Raw genomic sequence first — 20,088 nt, forward strand, 5'->3', positions numbered from 1 at the left:
GTTTTTCTTTTCCTCGTTTTATTATAATCAATGCACAAAGTTGTTGCATTCAATTTTAACATAAAAAAATTGCCTACAGTTTGCCAACAGATATTAATAAAATTTACACTACACTTTGGGGTGGGGAAGGTTTTAATCTTATTTATGTTATTAAAAAAGAATTGCATGTACATAAGTAAGCCTATTCACAGAACCTGGTGCTCAGTACTTTGTTGGAGCACCTTTGGCATCAATTGTAGCCTCAAGTCTTTTTGAGTATGATGCTACAAGCTTGGCACACTTTTTTTGGGCAGTTTCTCACATTCTTCTTTGCAGGACCTCTCAAGCTTCATCAGGTTGGATGGTGAGTGTTGGTTTTTCCTATCTTTACATATGATCATAGAGTTCAACTAGAGTGACCATCAGATTCTTGATCACCAGTCTAATCAAAGCCCTTCTCCATCAATTGCTAAGTTTGGCCAGGAGGCCATCAGCTCTAGGAAAAGTCCTGGGTTGCGTTTCCCAAAAGTACATCATACACCCATTGAAACCAAGGGAGCAATGACCAATTTAGGCTTACAATGCTTTTGGGAAACAATGTTTGTTGTTTCAAACCTCTTCCACTAAGATTAACAGAGATTACATACAGGTGCATCTCAATAAATTAGAATGTCGTGGAAAGTTAATTTATTTCACTAATTCAACTCAAATTGTGGAACTTGTGTATTAAATTCAGTGCACATAGACTGAAGTAGTTTAAGTCTTTGGTTCTTTTAATTGTGATGAATTTGGCTCACATTTAACAAAAACCCACCAATTCACGATCTAAGCAAATTAGAATATGGTGACATGCCAATCAGCTAATCAACTCAAAACACCTGCAAAGGTTTCCTGAGCCTTCAAAATGGTCTCTGTTTTCTTCACTAGACTACATATTCATGAGTAAGACTGCTGATCTGATAATTGTGCACAAGACAATCATTGACACCCTTCACAAGGAGGGTAAGCTACAAACATTCATTGCCAAAGGAGCTGTTCACAGAGTGCTGTATGCAAGCATGTTAACAGAAAGTTGAGTGGAAGGAAAAAGTGTGGAAGAAAGAGATGCTCAACCAACCGAGAGAACTGCGGCCTTATGAGGATTGTCAAGCAAAACTTAGTAAACGCACTTAGTAAACAAACTACAGCTAGTCCAAAATGCAGCAGCAAGAGTACTAGAACCATGAAGTATGACCATATTAGCCCGGTCCTGTCCACACTGCACTGGCTCCCTATCAAACATTGTATAGATTTAAAAAATATTGCTTATTACTTATAAAGCCCTGAATGGTTTAGCACCTCAGTATTTGAATGAGCTCTTGTTACATTATAATCCTCTACGTCCCCTATGTTCTCAAATCTCTGGCAATTTGATAATACCTAGAATATCAAAATCAACTGCGGGCGGCAGATCCTTTTCCTAAACTCTGGAATAACCTACCTAACATTGTTTGGGAGGCAGACACACTCTTGCAGTTTAAATCTAGATTAAAGACCCATCTCTTTAACCTGGCTTACACATAACATACTAATATGCTTTTAATATCCAAATCCGTTAGAGGATTTTTAGGCTGCATTAATTAGATAAACCGGAACCACTTCACATAACACCCTATGTACTTGCTACATCATTAGAAGAATGGCATCTACGCTAATATTTGTCTGTTTCTCTCTTATTCTGAGGTCACCGTAGCCACCATATCCAGTCTGTGTCCAGATCAGATGGTGGATCAGCACCTAGATAGGACCTCTACTGCCCTGAAAGACAGATTCTGTCACCGATGGAGTTTCGGTCGCTGTCGCCTCTGGGTTGCTTAGTTGGGGTCACTTCATTTACAGCGATATCATTGACTTGATTGCAAATAAATGCACAGACACTATTTAACTGAACAAAGATGCCATCATTGAATTCAGTGATGAACTGCCTTTAAATGTCATTTTGCATTATTGAGACACTGTTTTCCTAATCAATGTTGTTCAGTTTCTTTGACGCAATGTATTTTGTTTAAAGCACTATATAAATAAACGTGACTTGACTTGACAAAATTGATTTAGGAATTTGAGTGAACTTCACAGAAATGGACTGAGGCTGGAGTCAAGGCATCAAGAGCCACCACACACAGATGAGTAAAGGAATTTGGCTACAGCTGTCGTATTCCTCTTGTCAAGCGACTACTGAACCACAGACAACGTCAGAGGTGTCTTACCTGGGCTAAGGAGAAGAAGAACTGGATGTTGCCCAGTGGTCCAAAGTACTTTTTTTCAGATGAGAGCAGGTTTTATATTTCATTTGGAAACCAAGGCCCTAGAGTCTGGAGGAAGAGTGAAGAAGCTCATAGCCCAAGTTTTTTGAAGTCCAGTGCTAAGTTTCCACAGTCTGTGATGATTTGGGGTGCAATGTCATCTGCTGGTGTTGGTCTATTGTGTTTTTTGGAAACCAAAGTCACTGCACCTGTTTACCAATCATTTTTGGAGCACTTCATGTCTCCTTCTGCTGACAAGCTTTTTGAAGATGCTAATTTAATTTTCCAACAGGATTTGGCACCTGCCAAAAGCACCAAAAGTTGTATTGGTGTGCTTGACTGGCCAGTAAACTCACCAGAACTGAACCCCAGAGAGAATCTATGGGCTATTGTCAAGAGGAAAATGATAAACCAGAGACCAAACAATGCAGAAGAGCTGAAGACCACTGTGAAAGAAACCTGGGCTTCTATACCACCTCAGCAGTGCCACAAACTGATCACCTCCATGCCACGCCGCATTGAGGCAGTAATTAAAGCAAATAAAAGTAAAGTACAGTAAATCAACTTACTAGAAGAAATCCAACAATTCACTTTTTTATTGATTTTCATCTAGTATTCTAATTTGTTGAGAGTGAATTGGTGGGTTTTTGTTAAATGTGAGCCAAAATCATCACATTTAAAAGAACCAAAGACTTAAACTACTTAAGTCTGTGTGCACTGAATTTATTTAATACGAGTTTCACAATTTAACAAAGCACCTGTACTTCTTTGAATCTTTAACGCAGCAGAATTTATTTCTGTATCCATGCACTGTAACTGTGGGACCTTATATAGACCGGTGTGTGCCTTTCCAAATTATGTCCCATCAACAGGATCTCAATCCAATCACAACCTCACAACACCGTTATGATCAAATAAGTTCTAGGGTTGAGATTTTTTTGCTCAAAATGTATTGAATAACAGGAGAGCACATGGCATGCATGATATTAAGCAATCATGTATATTGTTGAAAAAAAGATTTTTCACAATATATTTGTGTCTTTAATTTATGTAACAGTTTTGAGTCGTTTAGCTTGACAACCACAATATTAATAAGTTATAGTTATATAAATTGGAGGCTGGAATACACGACCAGTAAAAAAAGACCAGATAGATATTTATGAGAGTGGCAAAATGTATGGATTTTTTTTTTCTCATTTTATTATTCAGATCCTAAGTAGGCCTACACTTTCATAGAAGGTCATGAGGGAAATTACAAAAAAGGTGATGTCCACTGAAAGAAAAAAACAAGATAATTTCTGATAGAAATATAAAATGTACGTAATGTTTTTAAACCTTATTAAAGCAGACTTCAATTAATACAACAAGCTTCTAAAATAGATTTTGGTGACCCAATAGATAAAATACACTTAAAAAGGTAAGAGGGACTCAAATTGTACTGGTTTCGTGGAATAACTCACACAGACGGATGAATAGATAGACAGACGGATAGATAAATGGATAGATAGATGGATGGATAAATGGATAGAAAGACAGATAGATGGATATTTGGATAGATAGACAGACGGATGGAAAAATGGATAGATAGATAGATAGATAGATAGATAGATAGATAGATAGATAGATAGATAGATAGACAGACGGATGGACGGATGTGTGTCTTATGGCACTGCTTTCTTCACGCCACAGCCAATGTTGTTCTCCCGGAATGAGACACTGAACGCCATTGACGGTAAATCAAAGATAATGGCACGAGACCGTTCCGCAGCTCGCGGTCATGAGAAGAGCATCCGAGGACTGAAGCGTCACATCCTCTGTGTGCCAAGCATCATCTGCGAGGCGGTGTGTCTGTGAATGTGTGCGGCAGATCATCAATCATGGTGCTCTTCGTGTAAATACTGACGCTCATTCGGGCGTCCATCATTCAGCAGCGAGTGAAAGCGGAACGGGAGAAGCGCGCGTTTGTGTAACTACACCCGACGATCAAAGCCAAGCATAGGCTTTATTATTAAAACATGTAGCGAACACGCATTAGTGACGTCGCCGCAGCATATCGCCTTACGTCACATGCTGGTAAATCCGCCGCGTTTTGTCGTGCGCCGATTGGATTGCAGGTTTGCTAATAAAGCAGGACGTGTTTGGCGCGCGCTTGTGGAATGACACCGTCGCGCGACATCCATCCGCCCAGCAGCTGACGTTTGACGAACACCGAGCGGCTTGATTTCACCGCTGTGAAGGATGAAAACCCGCGAATATCAGCAAATAGACCCTCAGGCACTCGCGACTCCCACCCCGACACCTCCACCGCGACCTCTGCCCGAGCACAAGCCCCGACGAGCCCGGAGGAACTGGGAGGTGTTTCCCGGGAAGAACCGCTTCTTCTGTGACGGGCGCATCGTCGTGGCGCGTCAGAGCGGCGTGCTGCCGCTCACACTGGGACTCATCCTGATCACCAGCGGACTCTTCTTCATATTCGAGTAAGTGTGATACAGTACGGTCACGAGCCTGGAGGGGTTAGTTAGAGAGCATCTCAGAGAGAAGTGCTGTCCGAAAACAGGACAGGAACGCCACAGTTAGGCCGAGGAGAACGAGGCGCAGGTGCAGCTCAGTAACCCTCGTACACGTCTAGCACACTGGCTTCAAAATGCCTTTGAATCAGGACAAACTAGATGACATATAACTCAAATTGTGGTGTTATTTTCATTCTCATGTCGTTATGAAACATAAATGACATAAATATTTTTCTGTCTGTCCAAACCTGTTTGTTTGTAAACAGTGCTGGGTAGATTACTGATTACAAAATGACATCACAAAACTGTAAGTAGTCAGTACTTTCTGATTACTTTTAGATGACCTTTTGACTTTTTAAAATTCGAGAGATGCAATAAGTTGAACCATTTATTGAATTTTGAATATTTTAATAATTTATTAATAATATGTTATCACGTAAACACGATTTGATTTAAGCCAATATAATCTTAATGACCGAAGTCTGATCACCCAGCACTTGGTTAACAACATTCTTCAAGAAATCTTATTTTGTGTTCACAGAAGACAGAAATGGAAATAGACATTTTAATTTTTTTTAAGTCGAGCATAAACTACATAATTAAGATAATATTGAACTGCAACCGCAAGATCAACAGTAGCTTTCCATTGTGACAACTTGCCCCCTTTATGTGACCGCATGCCCTTCCATAGCAGTATAGTCACCCAATATAGCTCACTTTCTGTGTTTAAGAGCTAGTTAACCTGTCTGCAATTGTTTTTAATTGTCATTTTTTACTGGAAATATTCCATAAGAAAGAATAATACTGAGACATATTCAACGGAGCAAAATGTGTCTCCCTCTTCTGATTCATGCAGTAATTGAGAGAGTCTCAGGACATTATTTGTACTGAGGCCACTTTTAGGGACTTAATTAATGATGTATGGTTACTTAAAAGTGGCTCACTTAATTTCGGTGTTAATCAGGCCCCTCACTTTAAAGCTTTTCCCTGTGGATGCCGCACATTACGTACAGAATGAGTTTGATTCTATAGTTCAAATCTTTGTATTATTGCATTAATGCTGCAATGCTTTAGACATCAGGATTCTCTTTATAGGGCATTTGTTTAGCATTAGGCATCAGAATCTGCAGAGCTGCAGGGAATGGAGTGGTTTAATGGAGCAGCGCAGTGTTTTAAAGCCTCCGTGTTCCACAATCAATGTTTTCCTAATTGAAGCATTGTGTGGTTCCAGCTGTCCGTTCCTGGTGAAGCACCTCACCAGCTGCATCCCGGCCATCGGAGGGGTCCTGTTTGTGTTTGTGATCATCTCTCTCCTCCAGACCAGCTTCACGGATCCAGGGATTCTGCCTCGGGCCACACCAGAGGAGGCCGCAGACATCGAGAAACAGATCGGTGAGGGATAACACGTCTCGTCTCGCATACACTCTTAAAAATAAAGATACTTTATTGGCATCTGTGGTTCCATGAAGAACTTTGAGCATCCATGGAACCTTTACATTCCACAAAAGGTTCTTTATAATTAGATTATTAGAATGTTATTGTTTTAGCTGTCACTGAAAAGTTCTTGTTGGAACCAAAAATGATTCTCCTGTAGCATTGGTGTGAATGTGGAACATTTATTTTTAGGAGTGTGTGTGAAGTACACTGCGTACTATGCGTTGTCATCTACAGAAATACATTGGATTACTTTGCATTTTTAATCTAAGTTTGGTCAATTTCTTTTGACAGTTGATTATATAATGAGCTAAGAATGAGACGTCTGATGTTGCTTCTGCTTCATTCGTCACTCTGGATATGTAAGGGCAAGTCTAGGGCATTGCATTATGGGATTGAGGGCTCAGTGCAGTGTTGCTGCTACATTTTGGTAAATGTACGAGGTCCTCCATAATCATGCATACAGATATAGATTTAGACTGAATAAAAATCACGTTATTCCAAATTTACAACTTTAAAACTGAAATGGAAAAAAAAAAAAAATCGTATGAGTGAAAATTAAGTTGTTAAAGTACAATGTGTAAAAAAAAAAAAAAAAAAAAAAAAAGTGTTCGTGCTGCATTAAAATTTTAAGTTTAGTCTACTCAAATATCCAAGTTGTCACTTACTGTAGTACAACATAACATTTGAAAGTGAAAGTGAAGTGACGTGTGGTCAGGTATGGTGATGACCCAGAGGCGACTCCAATGGTTGAAATAAATGAAAGCAGTAGTTTTTGAAAGTGTATTATTGTTAGTTATCTGAGCTGTATCTGTGATGGTGTAAAATGGATCAATAGTTTTTATGTCCTATTGCAGATTTAGCATTTCACTCATATGACTGCATTTTAAGACATCAAAACCTGCAATATCTTTAAATCTGAATTCACATTAACCTTTGTGCAGTGCTATTCTGCTGGCAAAATAGTCATCTCAACAGGAATCCACTCGATCTGTAATTTCCTGTACATGGATTTCGCATTTGTTTCTCTGTTGCAAGTGCCTTTAGATAAGTGTGTGCCGTATGCTGAAATGTGAGTAATAACCTTGTTTGAGAAGATGTGGCTGAACTGGTTTGATTTGGGAAATCTTTTTAATTTGGGCTTCTAACAGAGAAAGCCCTGGATAAACCATTGAACTGCTTTGGACGTGCCGTCGTCTCTTCAGTTCCATGACTAATTAGAGGACATTCTGTCCTAATTACTGCAGACAGCTCTGACATGATGACTGTCACACACACACACACACACACACTCCCCCAGGACTCCCAGTGAGATCTTCACCTGCTCCGTAGTAGCTCACTGCAGTGAAAGCTTTGTTTCCGAGTGTTTTCATCCATGCAGATGTCCTCCAAACAGGAACATAATCTGCCAGTCAGAGAGCTGAAACTGTCTGCAGTTATTAGTTTTGATGATGATAAAAAATAATCAGCATAAAATTCTGCTCTGCTCTAGCGGTTCAGACTGATGTGTTTGTGAGGAACTGGGAAATGGAGAAGTGCATGATGCATCATTTACTGTAACAGCACTTATGTCTGTTTCAAGACAAATTTGCAGCCGTCTTGCTTGGTTTTGCTTTTGGCCTTCACTGGCCAGCTGTTTCTGGAATAAAGGTTTAGTTTGTGTGAAGTTGTCGTGTTTTACATCTTTGATGTGATATTTCGGACCTGCAAATTTGCTGTTCGCAATATATTGCATTGTCAGCACAGTTGTGCTAAACTTAAGTCCATTTCAAGTCAGAATTGAAGTCGAAGTGTCATATTAAGCTAGGTTTGTTTTTGAGAGCGTTTGAGGATCAGTCACTGTGTTTTGTGTAGTTGATGCAGTTGACTGGATCGGAATCAAGCATGTAGAAAAATACAGTATCAAATCACATTCTAGTGCACAGACAGAAAATCACAGATTAGAGGCCGTTCACAGTGTGTTTTTTCATTCCATTGCACTGCTTTCTGTTGTTTTTCTGTGTAAACGTGCACTAGATGGATGCCTTTGATGGTTGCCCGTGTGTTTTTTGCAATCTCTCGCATGTCAAGTCCTTAAAACGTGGCTTAAGTTAACATAAATTCAGATTTTAAGAGATCTCTAGACCTTGCCTTTTTTTCCACCTCTTGCAGTTTTAAATGCAAAAACTCATTGTGTGTAAGCCAACTCTAAGGGGTCGTTCACACAAAGCATGTTTTTGTATTCCACTTTGCTGCTTTTTCACTAAAAGTGACCATTGCACTTACTTCATCTTTTGTAGCTTTCCAGAGATGCAGTTCTCTAATTAAAAGAAACAACTTTAAATTAAAACTATCTGTAGACCTTAAGCGTGTATGTGTTTTTTACATCTTGTGTCTTCAAATGCAAAGACATGGGGTAGAGGAATTATGAGTTTTTAAAAGGTTGTCTTTTAAACATCTTTTAATCAGTGTTTTTAGATGCCATGTGTGAGACACTGCAAAGGATGCAACGCATATGTTTACATGCGAAAACAATTAAAATTCTGAATTAAAATTTTAAATAACATTTTTATATTTCACTGCCATGCATCTTCCATTTTAAACAAACAAACAAACAAAAAACTCATCGTCTGTGAACCGGCTCTAAGCGGTCATCCATTTGCTGCTTTTTTTGCTAAACGGGCATCTTTGACCATCTTTTGCAGCGTTCTCAAATTAAAAGAAGCAACTTTCTTAACCCCCCCCCCCACTACACTGCATCTTGTGTTTTTAATTGCAAAAATGTGAGTCAAAAAAAAAAGCAGTGTCAATAGTAGCAATAAAAAAAAAAAAACCTTGAATATCTTTTCATTTGAGTGCCAGGTTTTTAGACCACCATGTGCCATTGACAGGACTGCAAAAGATGCACCACATGATTACAAGCACAGTGGAAAAATCAGCGCAGTCGAATACAAAACCGTTTTGCACGAACAGGATCAAATTTTGATTTGGTTCCAGTTGGTTTGATGAACTGGAACAAATCTGTCTTCATCATGATAGCAAAATATTTCAAGAAATTAGTTTTCGCAATGAGTGTGGTCAGTATGAAACATAATGAGACTGTACACTCATTTAACAGATGCTTTTACTCATTGTAACTTAGAGTAATCTTAATGCAGTTTCTTGCTTAATGCTTTTAATGTAGCATATTATTAATTTAAGTGGTGGAAGTAGCACCTTTAAATAATGTATTGCTTTAATGATTACAGTAAATTTATTTTTTTAAGCTTACAACACAAGCAGTTCTATCTTGCACCAGTAGTTTTGTTGTTCTTGTGTGTGTGTGTGTGTCTAATTTCAAAAGACCGTAAGTGTTAGAGTCGTTTCTAACAAACAGTGTTCAGCTTAAGAGCTTTGTAAAATCAAAAAGATCCTAACAGCAGAGTTTAGTTGCTTTGTTTAATGTTTATTGAAATTCCTCCCTGACATCTGATCCTCTGGAAATGTGTTTTTCTCTCTGGCAGACAACCCGACGGGCTCGTCCTCGTCCTACCGCCCCCCGCCGCGCACGAAGGAGGTGGTCATCAATCAGCAGGTGGTTAAACTCAAGTACTGCTTCACCTGCAAGATCTTCCGTCCGCCGCGCACCTCCCACTGCAGCCTGTGTGACAACTGTGTGGGTGAGATGAGCTCGAAGTGCTCACGTGCAACTAATCTGAGACCGCTTTTAATGATTATTATTAGTGGTGATAGCTAATGCAGGAGTCATATTACTACTGCTCATACTAAAGGTTACATGGTTACAGTTATGCATTTGGCAGATGCTTTTATCTAAAGCTGCTTACATTGCACTCCGGTTATACTTTATCAATTCATATCAGTCTTAGACATTAGTCTAAGTGCATAAACGTTGTTTGGTCTGCAGGAGCACCACTCGGATATAACTGGAACAATAGTGTGTGTGCATCAGAGTCTGCGATTAATGTGATATGACTGAGTGGGATTATCAATCTAACAAAGGCTGTGGTTTAATTCAGTATACAGTGTGTAAAGAAATGAATCAGACCCTTTAAAATAATCACACTTTGTTGTTTTGTAGCCCATTGAACCCAGGAACACAGTAAATGCTGCTCCACACAAACATATCTTTGCATTTGCTCTGGACTTTGGGTTGTTTTAAGGTGCATTTGGGAAGGAAACGTGCCAGCCATCTTCCTATACTTGTAATGAGAAGAGCTTATCAACAAAATAGGCTTCATGCTGTGAAGACCGCCATGAAGACTGCCACATTACTTTAATGTAAAATAAAATGATTATATCATTATGATATTACAGTAGTAATGTTTCATATTTATTATTTGTATAACCGATGGACAATGGATCAAATGTTGATTATGTATATAGAAATCTTATATTTTGAGTGTATTGGACAATATTCATATATATTCACCGGGCTCCAGACTCATTCTTCCCAATGGTCGCTCTTTTGCTCAAATTCTGAGGAATCAAATCAAATAAAAGAGACTCTCTGTAGTGTAATGCGAGCTTTAAACAGCAAAGATAACAAGCTTTTCAAAACGAAAACATGAAGAAAAGTAAAACAAAATTTGCTGTTGGTGACCGTGCTTGCATGTTTGTTTTTTCCCCACAAGAATACCAACATGTTCACCTTCCCTGGTTTAAGAAGCATTCGTTTACTTTACCTTAGCTTGAAAACCATCCATCGATTCCTCAATATTTGTGTCATTTTTGACGCGCGCACATTCGTACTCATCCTGACTCAAAGTAGAAACCAGGCTCAACTCTAAACGCTGTGCAGTTCAAACGAGTAGCGCCTTTGTTTCGTTTGCCGTTTGTTTCTCATAAAAACAGAGATTGACTGGAATGCTCCTTTAACGAAATCGCCTGTGCATTAATTTTTAAATATAATTATATTAAAATTTTGCAGTCGTTCCAGTTCAACCTCTAAAAAAAATTATAATAATTGTCGCACCAGTGGGTAAAATGGTTGCCAAATTCGTCTATTTGGTCGCAGTCTGGAGGCCTATATGTAGTAGTTTGAGAGCATATGGAGACTGGCTGTCTCACGTCATTGACAATGCTCACTCTGATGGGAGAAGATATCTCTGCAGAATCATGGGTAATCTATGGAAATTCAGTTATAAAGAGTGAATTGAAGTTGAAATGATGCAAATAAATGGCTTAAATGCACATACCATCGATTAACAACCTTGTAGCTCACATTAGGTCTTTCTTTGTGTTTGAAATAAAAATAAAATAAATTCTATGCAGAAATATAATAGTTTCTAGGGATGCATGATAAATCGAAATGAAATCGTACTCGTGATTAGGCAGAAGCTGTATCTTTCAGTGAAGCGCGATTCTGTGATCAGCTGTAAATCTCCATCCGATGGCCAGAGGGCGCTCTTGCGCTGAAACTCTCAATACAGCCCGCAGAATCACTTTTGATTTCAACGTGACTAATAAGCACATGACCACAACAATATATACTTTATCTGACTGTCTTATTATAATTTCCATTATAATAAAGCATAATAATGTAATGCAAATCGACATAGCCTTTATCATTGCTTATAATACTATGAAATATGTTGTGTGCCTTATTCTGTGTAAGAAGCCACATCATCTCACAGAAGGATTTATTTCAAACACTCAGCTGACGTTATGAAGTGAGTTTGGTGTAAAAACATGTTATTAAATGTGTAATTTTCATGTGCTTTCAGATGGAGCAGCATTTACTACATAGATCCGCAGTTCACTGACAAGCTGAGCAAAAAGGCGTCATAATCACAGAACGATTTCTTCAATTGAATAATCGTATGCTGTTTTTTGGCCGTAGCTTGTCAGTGAACCACGGCTCTGTGTAGTAAATGCTGCTCCATCTGAAAGCACATGATGATAGTTTACTTCTGATCACAGAACCGGCTTTACTGACAAGATACACATGACAATCACATTCGATTAATACCGCAAGCCCTATAGATAGTTACTTCACTGTTGCTCTCAATTGTGTACAGACAAATACCACTCAAATAACACTCAATTTTAACTGCCAATATATTTATTCTGTGCAGTTTCGGGCTCTTCTGCTTGTGAATTCATGTAAGACGTGATCTTTCTCAGATTTAGCGGTGTTATTAGTAGTGTTAGGTTTATGAAGCCTGTTTGTATTTTGGTTCGATCTCTGAAGTTCTCTCTTGTTGTTAAGCCAGCAGACTTTTTAATTCCTGCTGTGATAAATCGTGAGCCGCTGTCATATGTGTGTTTGACAGAGCGCTTCGATCATCACTGCCCCTGGGTCGGCAACTGTGTTGGCAAACGAAACTACCGCTTCTTCTACACCTTCATCGTCTCGCTGTCTTTCCTCACGGCCTTCATCTTCGGCTGTGTAACCACACACCTGGCTCTAAGTATGTGTCCTTTCTAGTGCAGAGCTCTTTGCATATACAGTCTAGGTATTTCTTTCTAATGCTTTGATTTTACAAATGCATTACATACATTCTTTGGTTGCTTTACCATCACTATGCTTTCATAAAAAATGAAAATATAACATAGCATTATTGAATAGTTCCAAATTGGCAACTAATTTCCTGTTTTAAGCATAAACCGTTTAATTTAGTCAGATGTGTCCAGATAATTGACTGGTGGTGTAGTGTTTACATCAGCTCTTTTTAATCAAAGAGTTGGTTTCTTTGCACTCTGCTGTGTTTATAAATGCAAACACAGATGCCGAATGAGTCGGTGAGAGGCCATGTGCATCTCTTATTGGACTTCAAGTGATTTTTAGTGACTAATGCTCTCTTTTATAGGGTCGCAAGGAGGAAAGGGGATTGTTTTCGCTCTCCAAGCGAGTCCTGCCAGATATCCTTTCATTTGATGAAGTTTGATTTCAGATGTTTAACTTGAAAACAAAGTCTGTTGTTGCCGTTGAGGAATGTTCTGGGTTAGAAACAAGTGAAGCTCAATGAACAGCATCTGTTACACTAAATAAACTCAACTTGTGTCTCAGTCTATAAAAGCAAATGAAATGGGGCTTTCAATGTGCTTACAATGGAAATCTATGGGGCAAGACATAACACTGAAAAAAAAACAACAACAAAAAAAAACAAGCGAACAACTTGTGTGCGTTCTTTTTATTTATTTATTTATTTGGTGCACTGCATGCCATGCACAAATGTGTCACTTACTTTGGTACACTTCTATTGTAAGTACAATATTCTGCTTGTTTTTCCAAACCAAGCGACTAGTCAACATGGTGCTGTTGATCAAAGTTATGTTCAACCCAGAATATTCCAGAAGTGCTTGTTCATATTCTTTATTTGTGTAAACCCTGAAGTCTTCCTTGACTTCTGTCCACTGCTCTTGAGTTAGTGGTCTGCTTCTTTTCAGTTTGGTCCATTTTGGGCCTCTCAGGCTTCCATACTTACCTGGTGGCTTCAAATCTTACTACCAATGAGGATGTGAGTGTTTTCATTTCATAACTTCAGAGGTGTATTTTTGATTGAAGGCCAATTTATTCTGAAAAAGTAGTTTTTGCCTCTAATATATAAAACAATTTGGAGGTAAATTTAAGACTTAAGTTAAGTTAAGTTTTTTTTTTCAAAAACATAAATCTTAAATTTAGCTCTAATTCTTTTTAGTGTATCAGGCAAAAACAAATTTTATTTGCAGCTCGTTAAATTAGTTTGTTGAACGTTTAAAACGAACAAGCAAACGAATAAACAATATGCAACATATTTTATAGTCATAAATCAGTCAAACTTTTCTGCATTTAAAAAATGGCATTAAGTAATCACATATTTGTATAATTTTATTTTCAAAATATTTAAATTTAAATTAAATGTATTATATAAATTATAAATCAATTATTTATTAATTTATTATTTTTAATTCAAAATAATTCCAATTGCTTAGAATTATTGCAAAATTAATGAAGCCTGTTTCACTGAATAAAAAAAAAGTAAATGTTTTTTCTTGTAATTTTGAGTCTACATCTCGTGATTCTGACTTTTTTCTGAATTGTGAGAGGAAAAAGTCGCAGTTACCTTTTTATGTATTTTTCCAGTGGCGGAAACAGGCTTTCATACAAATCTGTTAATTGTAAAATCAATCACATTTATTCAGCTAAAAAAGTATAAACGTGGTTAAAATATCGCTAGCTGTGAATCAAGCCACATTATTTAAAATGTATGCGATTTGAAACTAACTGGATTTATTGATTTGCTAAATATCCTTGTGCATTTAAAACGCAATCAGTTTGTAAGTACGGTTACAGAAATCTGTCATTTGTTTATAACTGAAAAATATACTACTATATTAGTTAAAACGGCATAATCCAAATAAAATTATTTTTTTCAATGGGGAAAATGCATATAAATAAGTTTTATTATTATTAGTTAGGCCTAAATATTTCACGGATTGTGCTGTATGTGTATTTTTGTGTCTGTATTACAGATTAAAGGCTCCTGGTCAGGGAAAAGTGGAAATGAGGTCGTTGGAAATCCTTACAGTTACAACAGCATTATCAAAAACTGCTGTTCTGTGCTCTGTGGCCCCATGCCGCCCAGGTGAGACGCCTGTAGATGAGTGTCTGTGGTCTCCAGTGTGCCAGTGAAAACTGCCTCCATTGTAACTCCTTTGCCTCCTCTCGTGTCTTTGTCCAGTTTGATTGACAGGCGAGGCTTTGTGCCCTCCGATGACTCGGTCCAGACCAGTCCTGTGGAAATCGAGCTCCCTGCTGCTAAAAACGACATAAACATGGTAGGACGAGCAGTCACCTCAGGCCCTCCTCCTCCTCCTCCTCTTCCTCCAGCCCCGGTCATAACCCTTCAGCAACCTGCCATCTCCATTCAGAGCCACTCAACAGCCTGACTTCCTGTGTCTGATCCTAATCCAGCATTTGTTCCTCTTGCTGTGGTGTCTGGTGCATTTCGGCGTGGGTTCCACCCTTCATTTAGATGTCAGACAGTGTTGGGGTCTGGGCTGCAGCTAAGTGCGGCCGTCTCAGATTTGTTTGGTGTTTGAGGAGAGCCGTTGCGGATTGGTCAGAGTCACATATAGAGATGAGATTTGTGCCGTTTACTTGAGTTTGAAAGGGGAATAAATGTGTGTGGACTCTATGGTTTGGAGTGTGTATGGTTTACAGAGCAAAGGGTGTAGTCGACGTGTTGCGTTGCACAACTGTGTATTTTCTTATTCTGAGAAGAAGAATTGAAACTTCTGATTTCCTGTAACATTAGGTCGAATTCACAGTTAGCGAGCAGGAAAGACGCTGTAGTTTCAAGCCATGGTGTTTATTTGAAGCTCTTTATTCAAAGGTTCAAAGACCTGCGAGATTATGATGCACTGTGGTGCTCTTGAAAAACATCTCGAGTTTAAACAAACACCTCACAAGTGTTGTTTTGTTTTCATTCATTTATTAGGGTTGTTTGTTTTTATTAGAGTCTTAGCATGTAAAAACAACTCAAGCTGTTTGTTTGTTTGTTTACTTGAGGTTGTTTGGTTCATACAAACAAGCAACTTGTTTGTTTTTAGTTTTTTAGTTTGTATCATCTTGTGGGTGTTTATCAACTCGAATGTGCCTTGAAGTTTCCTCAGATCTTTTTAGTTTTACTCTGATGATGATGTTGTCACCAGAACAAAAGTGCGTCTCATCACCTCAGCTAACCGTGTCAGTGTTTGTGTACATTTCTCTGGTGTTTAACTTCTCGTCCATGTTTTGTGAAATCCAAAATAAAATAGCTATGGTAAATAAATGAAACAATGGAAAATATCAGTTTGATTTGCAGAGAAAAGGGAGATAAAGTTAATGCCAATGCATCTGTTCACTGCAGGGCAGCAGGGTCGGGATACTCACCCTTGACTTGTGATTGTGAAATTGTTTGCATGTGACATGCACGTTTGCCTTTGGGATTTTATGTATTATGAGTGCATGGGTTTCAATCCCTGATCCTTTTTTAAAATGTAGCACATTCCTGGCATTTTGTACTTTTTGAACATGTTTGAGCTTGTATATATTGAAATTGCATTTTAATATTAAATAAATATATTTCAAATTAAACCAGAGAATTCCTTTCCTGCATGCATACGTGTTGTTTTGAGGATGTGGGGTGAATAGTTTGTTTACTCATGTCGTGTGTGTGTGTGTGTGTGTTCCTGGCATGTTCTGATGCATTAGTGCACATTAGTGCGGTTACACTTACCGGTGTTAGCACATTAACCCTTGTCCTCTATGTGTGTGTGCATGTGTGTTTAGGAGAAAGATTGCCTGGATTTCGCCCTGTCTTGTGCCGGCTGATGGCTCAGTGGGCAGAAGTAGGGGATTGTGGGGAGGTGGGTAAGACTCGGGCGGGTGTTTTGGGGCACACTGATTAATTTACTGTAGGTGGCATCCCATTGGCTCTGTGCTTTCGGTCTGCATGCTGCCTGAATGAGTGCTGCAGAGCTAATAGTGCTGATGCTCGACGGCTGATGTTTTACAGCATCAGCACTCCTCCTCTTCCTCCCAGTCTGACCACTAACCACCATTTCAGGTTTCGTTTCTGTATACATGCGTTTTCACTTTGATTCAGTCTTTCTGGTTAAGATGTAGTATCATGCCATGGACCAAAATCTTAAAGGGATGATTCATTTAAACACAAAAAAGTTTTTTATAAAGCCAACTAGCCTGAAGATGGCTATAAGCGGTCACAAATTACAATCAGTGAACCTGTTCATTCATATACATGTATATTCCCCATCATTCATCTCTATTGAGTCGGTTGAGTTGTGTGTGTTCTGGCAGCTGATATGATGTCCAGTGTTGCCAGATTGAGTCAGTGATTTTAAGCACAAAAGAGATATGTATAATTTACTTATATAAAAAATGGTTAATTTGGCATTTGGCATTCAAAATCAGTTGTTGTTTTTAAAGTGAGAATTTGGCCATCTAGAGGCAATAAAAATTTCTAGGATTCAATCCCCAGATTGAATTAATCACAAAATCAAGCAAAGTGATTGGATATAGAGCACTGTGCATGTACCTGGGTTTTGTTTAATATATATTTTTTTTATTTGCCCATAAAATGTACATTTTTAAACCTGCCAAATTTTGTCCACCCACCCAAACTAATTTTGCCCTGCACAATAAAATTAAAAACCACCCAATCTGATGATGTCAGAGACATGGGGCGTGGCTTCTGACTTGCTTTCACCCATGAGGAGGTGCCAAGTTTGAACTGAACATTTCTGCACAGTGTGTACCTATGCATGAATCACATCTGCTCGAGTCGGACACGCACGGCTCGTGTGGTGCTTGATGCGTGCAGCAGGAGACACTGGTGTATCTGTGTTTCGTTTACTTCTACTGAGTCACTTTCTAGAACCATGTTTTTTATGTTTTGTTAGTGGAATATGGCAGTCCATCTACTTATAGCAGCCTGAAGTACGGCTATACATCTCATTTAGTGTACAGGAGAAAAAAGTAGTTTTAAACAACATGAGGGTGAGCAGATAATCAGAGATTTTATTATCTTTCAGTGAATTAACCCTTTAAGATGGTATTCTGTGTAGTCTGTTCTGATTTGACTCCTTTTCTGTAAGTCTCATGATTTTGCTGTTGTTAATTTTCTTCCAGCAGAATTTATATGAGCGCCTCAATCTGACTCATATTCAGTTCTATAGCAGAAGAAGAAGAATCATCTGCATGAATCATCAGTGACGCTGATATCTGATTGACTATGGCTTTACTGCTCAGCTTTACCTTTTAAACCACCTCCAAATACTTCTACTTCCACTCTTTCTATCTTGAATCTGCTTCCTTTTTTGTCTCTTGTCATTTCCGACTCGTAACCCTCTATCCATCTTTCCCGTCTCCCTCCACAGTGCACACAGGGACCCAAAGGTCTGCTGGAAACGGCCTCTCGATCTCCTCTCCTCACAAGCTCCTGTCCGCAGGCCAAACCTCCAGCCGTCTTGGAGACTCTTCCAGAGATCGTCCCGTCTCCTGTCCCAGAGCCGCCCAAGAGCACCCCTCACAAACATCACTCCCACCACAGATCCAGGGCAAAGCAAAGCACTCATCACACCCCCAAGACGTCCAACTCCTCTCCAAGACCCCATCACAGCCACAGTTCAAGAGCGAGAGACCCCAAATTCAGCTCTCTGCGCTGAGCAATCAGACTCGGTCAACCTGCATATTAATGCGTTTCCTGGATTATTTCAATTTGTCCTCATCAGATTGATTGATTCAAGGGGTTTCAGTTGTGACTTTGAAAACTTTGTAAAGTGTTTCAATAAAGACGAGCACAAAGGTCTCAAAAGGGAACTGCGGAGCGATTGCCTTTAAGACAGTTGTCAATCTTAACAGTGGGATCCAAAATGAGCTTCATCAGAACAGCAATAAAGGAGCAAGAACACTGTGGTCCTCGGTGTGGACATGAACTCTGGGATCCATCTCTCTGGCCTCTGTTAGGTCTCATTGGGAATGCATTGGTCAAGCTTCAATAAGCAAACAACCAATCTTCTTTATGCAAAAAACAAGAGCATGCCTGGAGAAAATAGCTCACAATCATTCTTCATCATCACAGGGCTGCATGCTGAATCCTGTTTTAATTGTGATCTGATTTTTTTTAAAGCATTTTTTTCAAGTCTGTGATATTTGCCCACTGGTAATTTGTCATTATTTTGTCATTTGCGTAACCTTGCATTGTTATCAAGCCTCCAAAGGTATTCGTGGTTGCCAGATATCAGGAGTTTAAATCCCCATTCCAGGCTATTTTGTTCATGAATTGATCAATTTTCTTCTCAGCCGGTTTACTTCGTGTTGCCAGCTTAGTGACTTTATTGCTATATTTAGCAACTTTTATGACTTTGGTCACTTAAAAAAAAAAAAAAAGGCTAACAATGATGAATCTAAAGAAACACTTATTTTCCCAACCTGGCATCCATTTGCACACACACTTTCTCTGCTTTACAGAAAAAGCGCACATGTGTAAATAGGAGTTTAGAGATCTCTTTTGAGAGATTTTGCTCAAATTGAAGTGTAATACAGCCGGTCTGTTTTCTTTCACCCAATCATTTGTGCTGTTTACATTCTCTTGATTTGTGCTGAAATGAAGTCCAATAATTCTGATGAAATGTAAAGAAGAGAAAATGACAATAATCTTTTTTTTTTGGGTAGTGATCAACCGTTTAAGCAATATCATGCAGCCCTGATCCATCATGTTGAACGAGAATCTTCTCACCAGTGATTCATTATTTTCCCACAGGACTTCAGCATGGTTTTGTAAAATTGTGTTTGAACATGGTATTAATGTGCACAAGTACTCGCTGATGTGGATGAGACGATGCCTCCCACTCCCAGCGTTGAAGATCTAGTTGAAAAGTGTTTCTCTCTGTTCTTCACCTTGCATTCCTGACACACTGCAGTCTATCAGTAATTAGTAATGAAATGGTTTTAATGCACTTACTCTCAATGCAGCAATACTGTAATGTTTTAGTTCTTCATGGTTTGACTCGTGTGCTACTGTATGCGTGGACACTTTGTGTTCGAATGGGAATGTGGGTGTTGTGTTGTTATCCAGGTTTTTTACTTCATATGCAAACTGGTATTTATGAATGCTGAAACTGATCCTCTGTTTCTCAAGACCTCTGCAACATTTGCACAAATAAATACAAAGAACTAACAGGAGTTTGTCATACGTTCTGCTCCCTCATAAACGACAGCTGTGGAGTTTGCATTATTTTCAGTGTACAATGAACCGTTTGCACAGCACATGCATTTTCTGTTGTGCTTCTGGGTGCCAGAATATTTATTTTATTCCCACGTGAGAGAAAATACTACTTTGCCATTTAGATATTTATGATTTATGGTTTTAAAAGTGTACTAGATCTCTGATCGGAACAGAATACTTGCTTGCTGCATA

General features: G+C 38.8%; 1 protein-coding gene across 3 annotated transcripts; it reads left to right on the top strand.

Moving 5' to 3' along the window:
• Positions 1 to 3,906: 3,906 nt before the first annotated feature.
• On the top strand, positions 3,907 to 19,848 carry zdhhc18b (zinc finger DHHC-type palmitoyltransferase 18b). 3 transcript variants are annotated; one of them, XM_026241023.1, is made up of 10 exons: positions 3,907 to 4,738; positions 6,003 to 6,163; positions 9,688 to 9,843; positions 12,457 to 12,594; positions 12,994 to 13,045; positions 13,542 to 13,644; positions 14,639 to 14,751; positions 14,848 to 14,944; positions 16,440 to 16,520; positions 18,047 to 18,174. In XM_026241023.1, exons 1-9 carry the CDS (start codon positions 4,500 to 4,502, stop codon positions 16,479 to 16,481), a joined length of 1,101 nt encoding a protein of 366 aa, XP_026096808.1. In that variant the 5' UTR covers positions 3,907 to 4,499; the 3' UTR covers positions 16,482 to 16,520; positions 18,047 to 18,174. The 3 variants fall into 3 exon arrangements, with proteins under 3 accessions (XP_026096808.1, XP_026096807.1, XP_026096806.1); XM_026241022.1 differs by having other exon boundaries at positions 16,440 to 16,516; positions 18,047 to 18,167; XM_026241021.1 differs by lacking the exon at positions 16,440 to 16,520 and having other exon boundaries at positions 18,047 to 19,848.
• Positions 19,849 to 20,088: the final 240 nt, after the last annotated feature.

Source organism: Carassius auratus, linkage group LG44F, assembly GCF_003368295.1.
Source record: "Carassius auratus strain Wakin linkage group LG44F, ASM336829v1, whole genome shotgun sequence".
NCBI classification, from domain to species: Eukaryota; Metazoa; Chordata; class Actinopteri; order Cypriniformes; family Cyprinidae; genus Carassius; species Carassius auratus.

Coding starts and splice junctions, on each gene's coding strand:
- zdhhc18b (XM_026241021.1), top strand. CDS start 4,500: ATGAAAACCCGCGAATATCAGCAAATAGACCCTCAGGCACTCGCGACT. Junction 13,645..14,638: donor ATCTTACTACCAATGAGGAT/GTGAGTGTTTTC, acceptor TCTGTATTACAG/ATTAAAGGCTCCTGGTCAGG. Junction 14,945..18,046: donor CTAAAAACGACATAAACATG/GTAGGACGAGCA, acceptor CTCCCTCCACAG/TGCACACAGGGACCCAAAGG.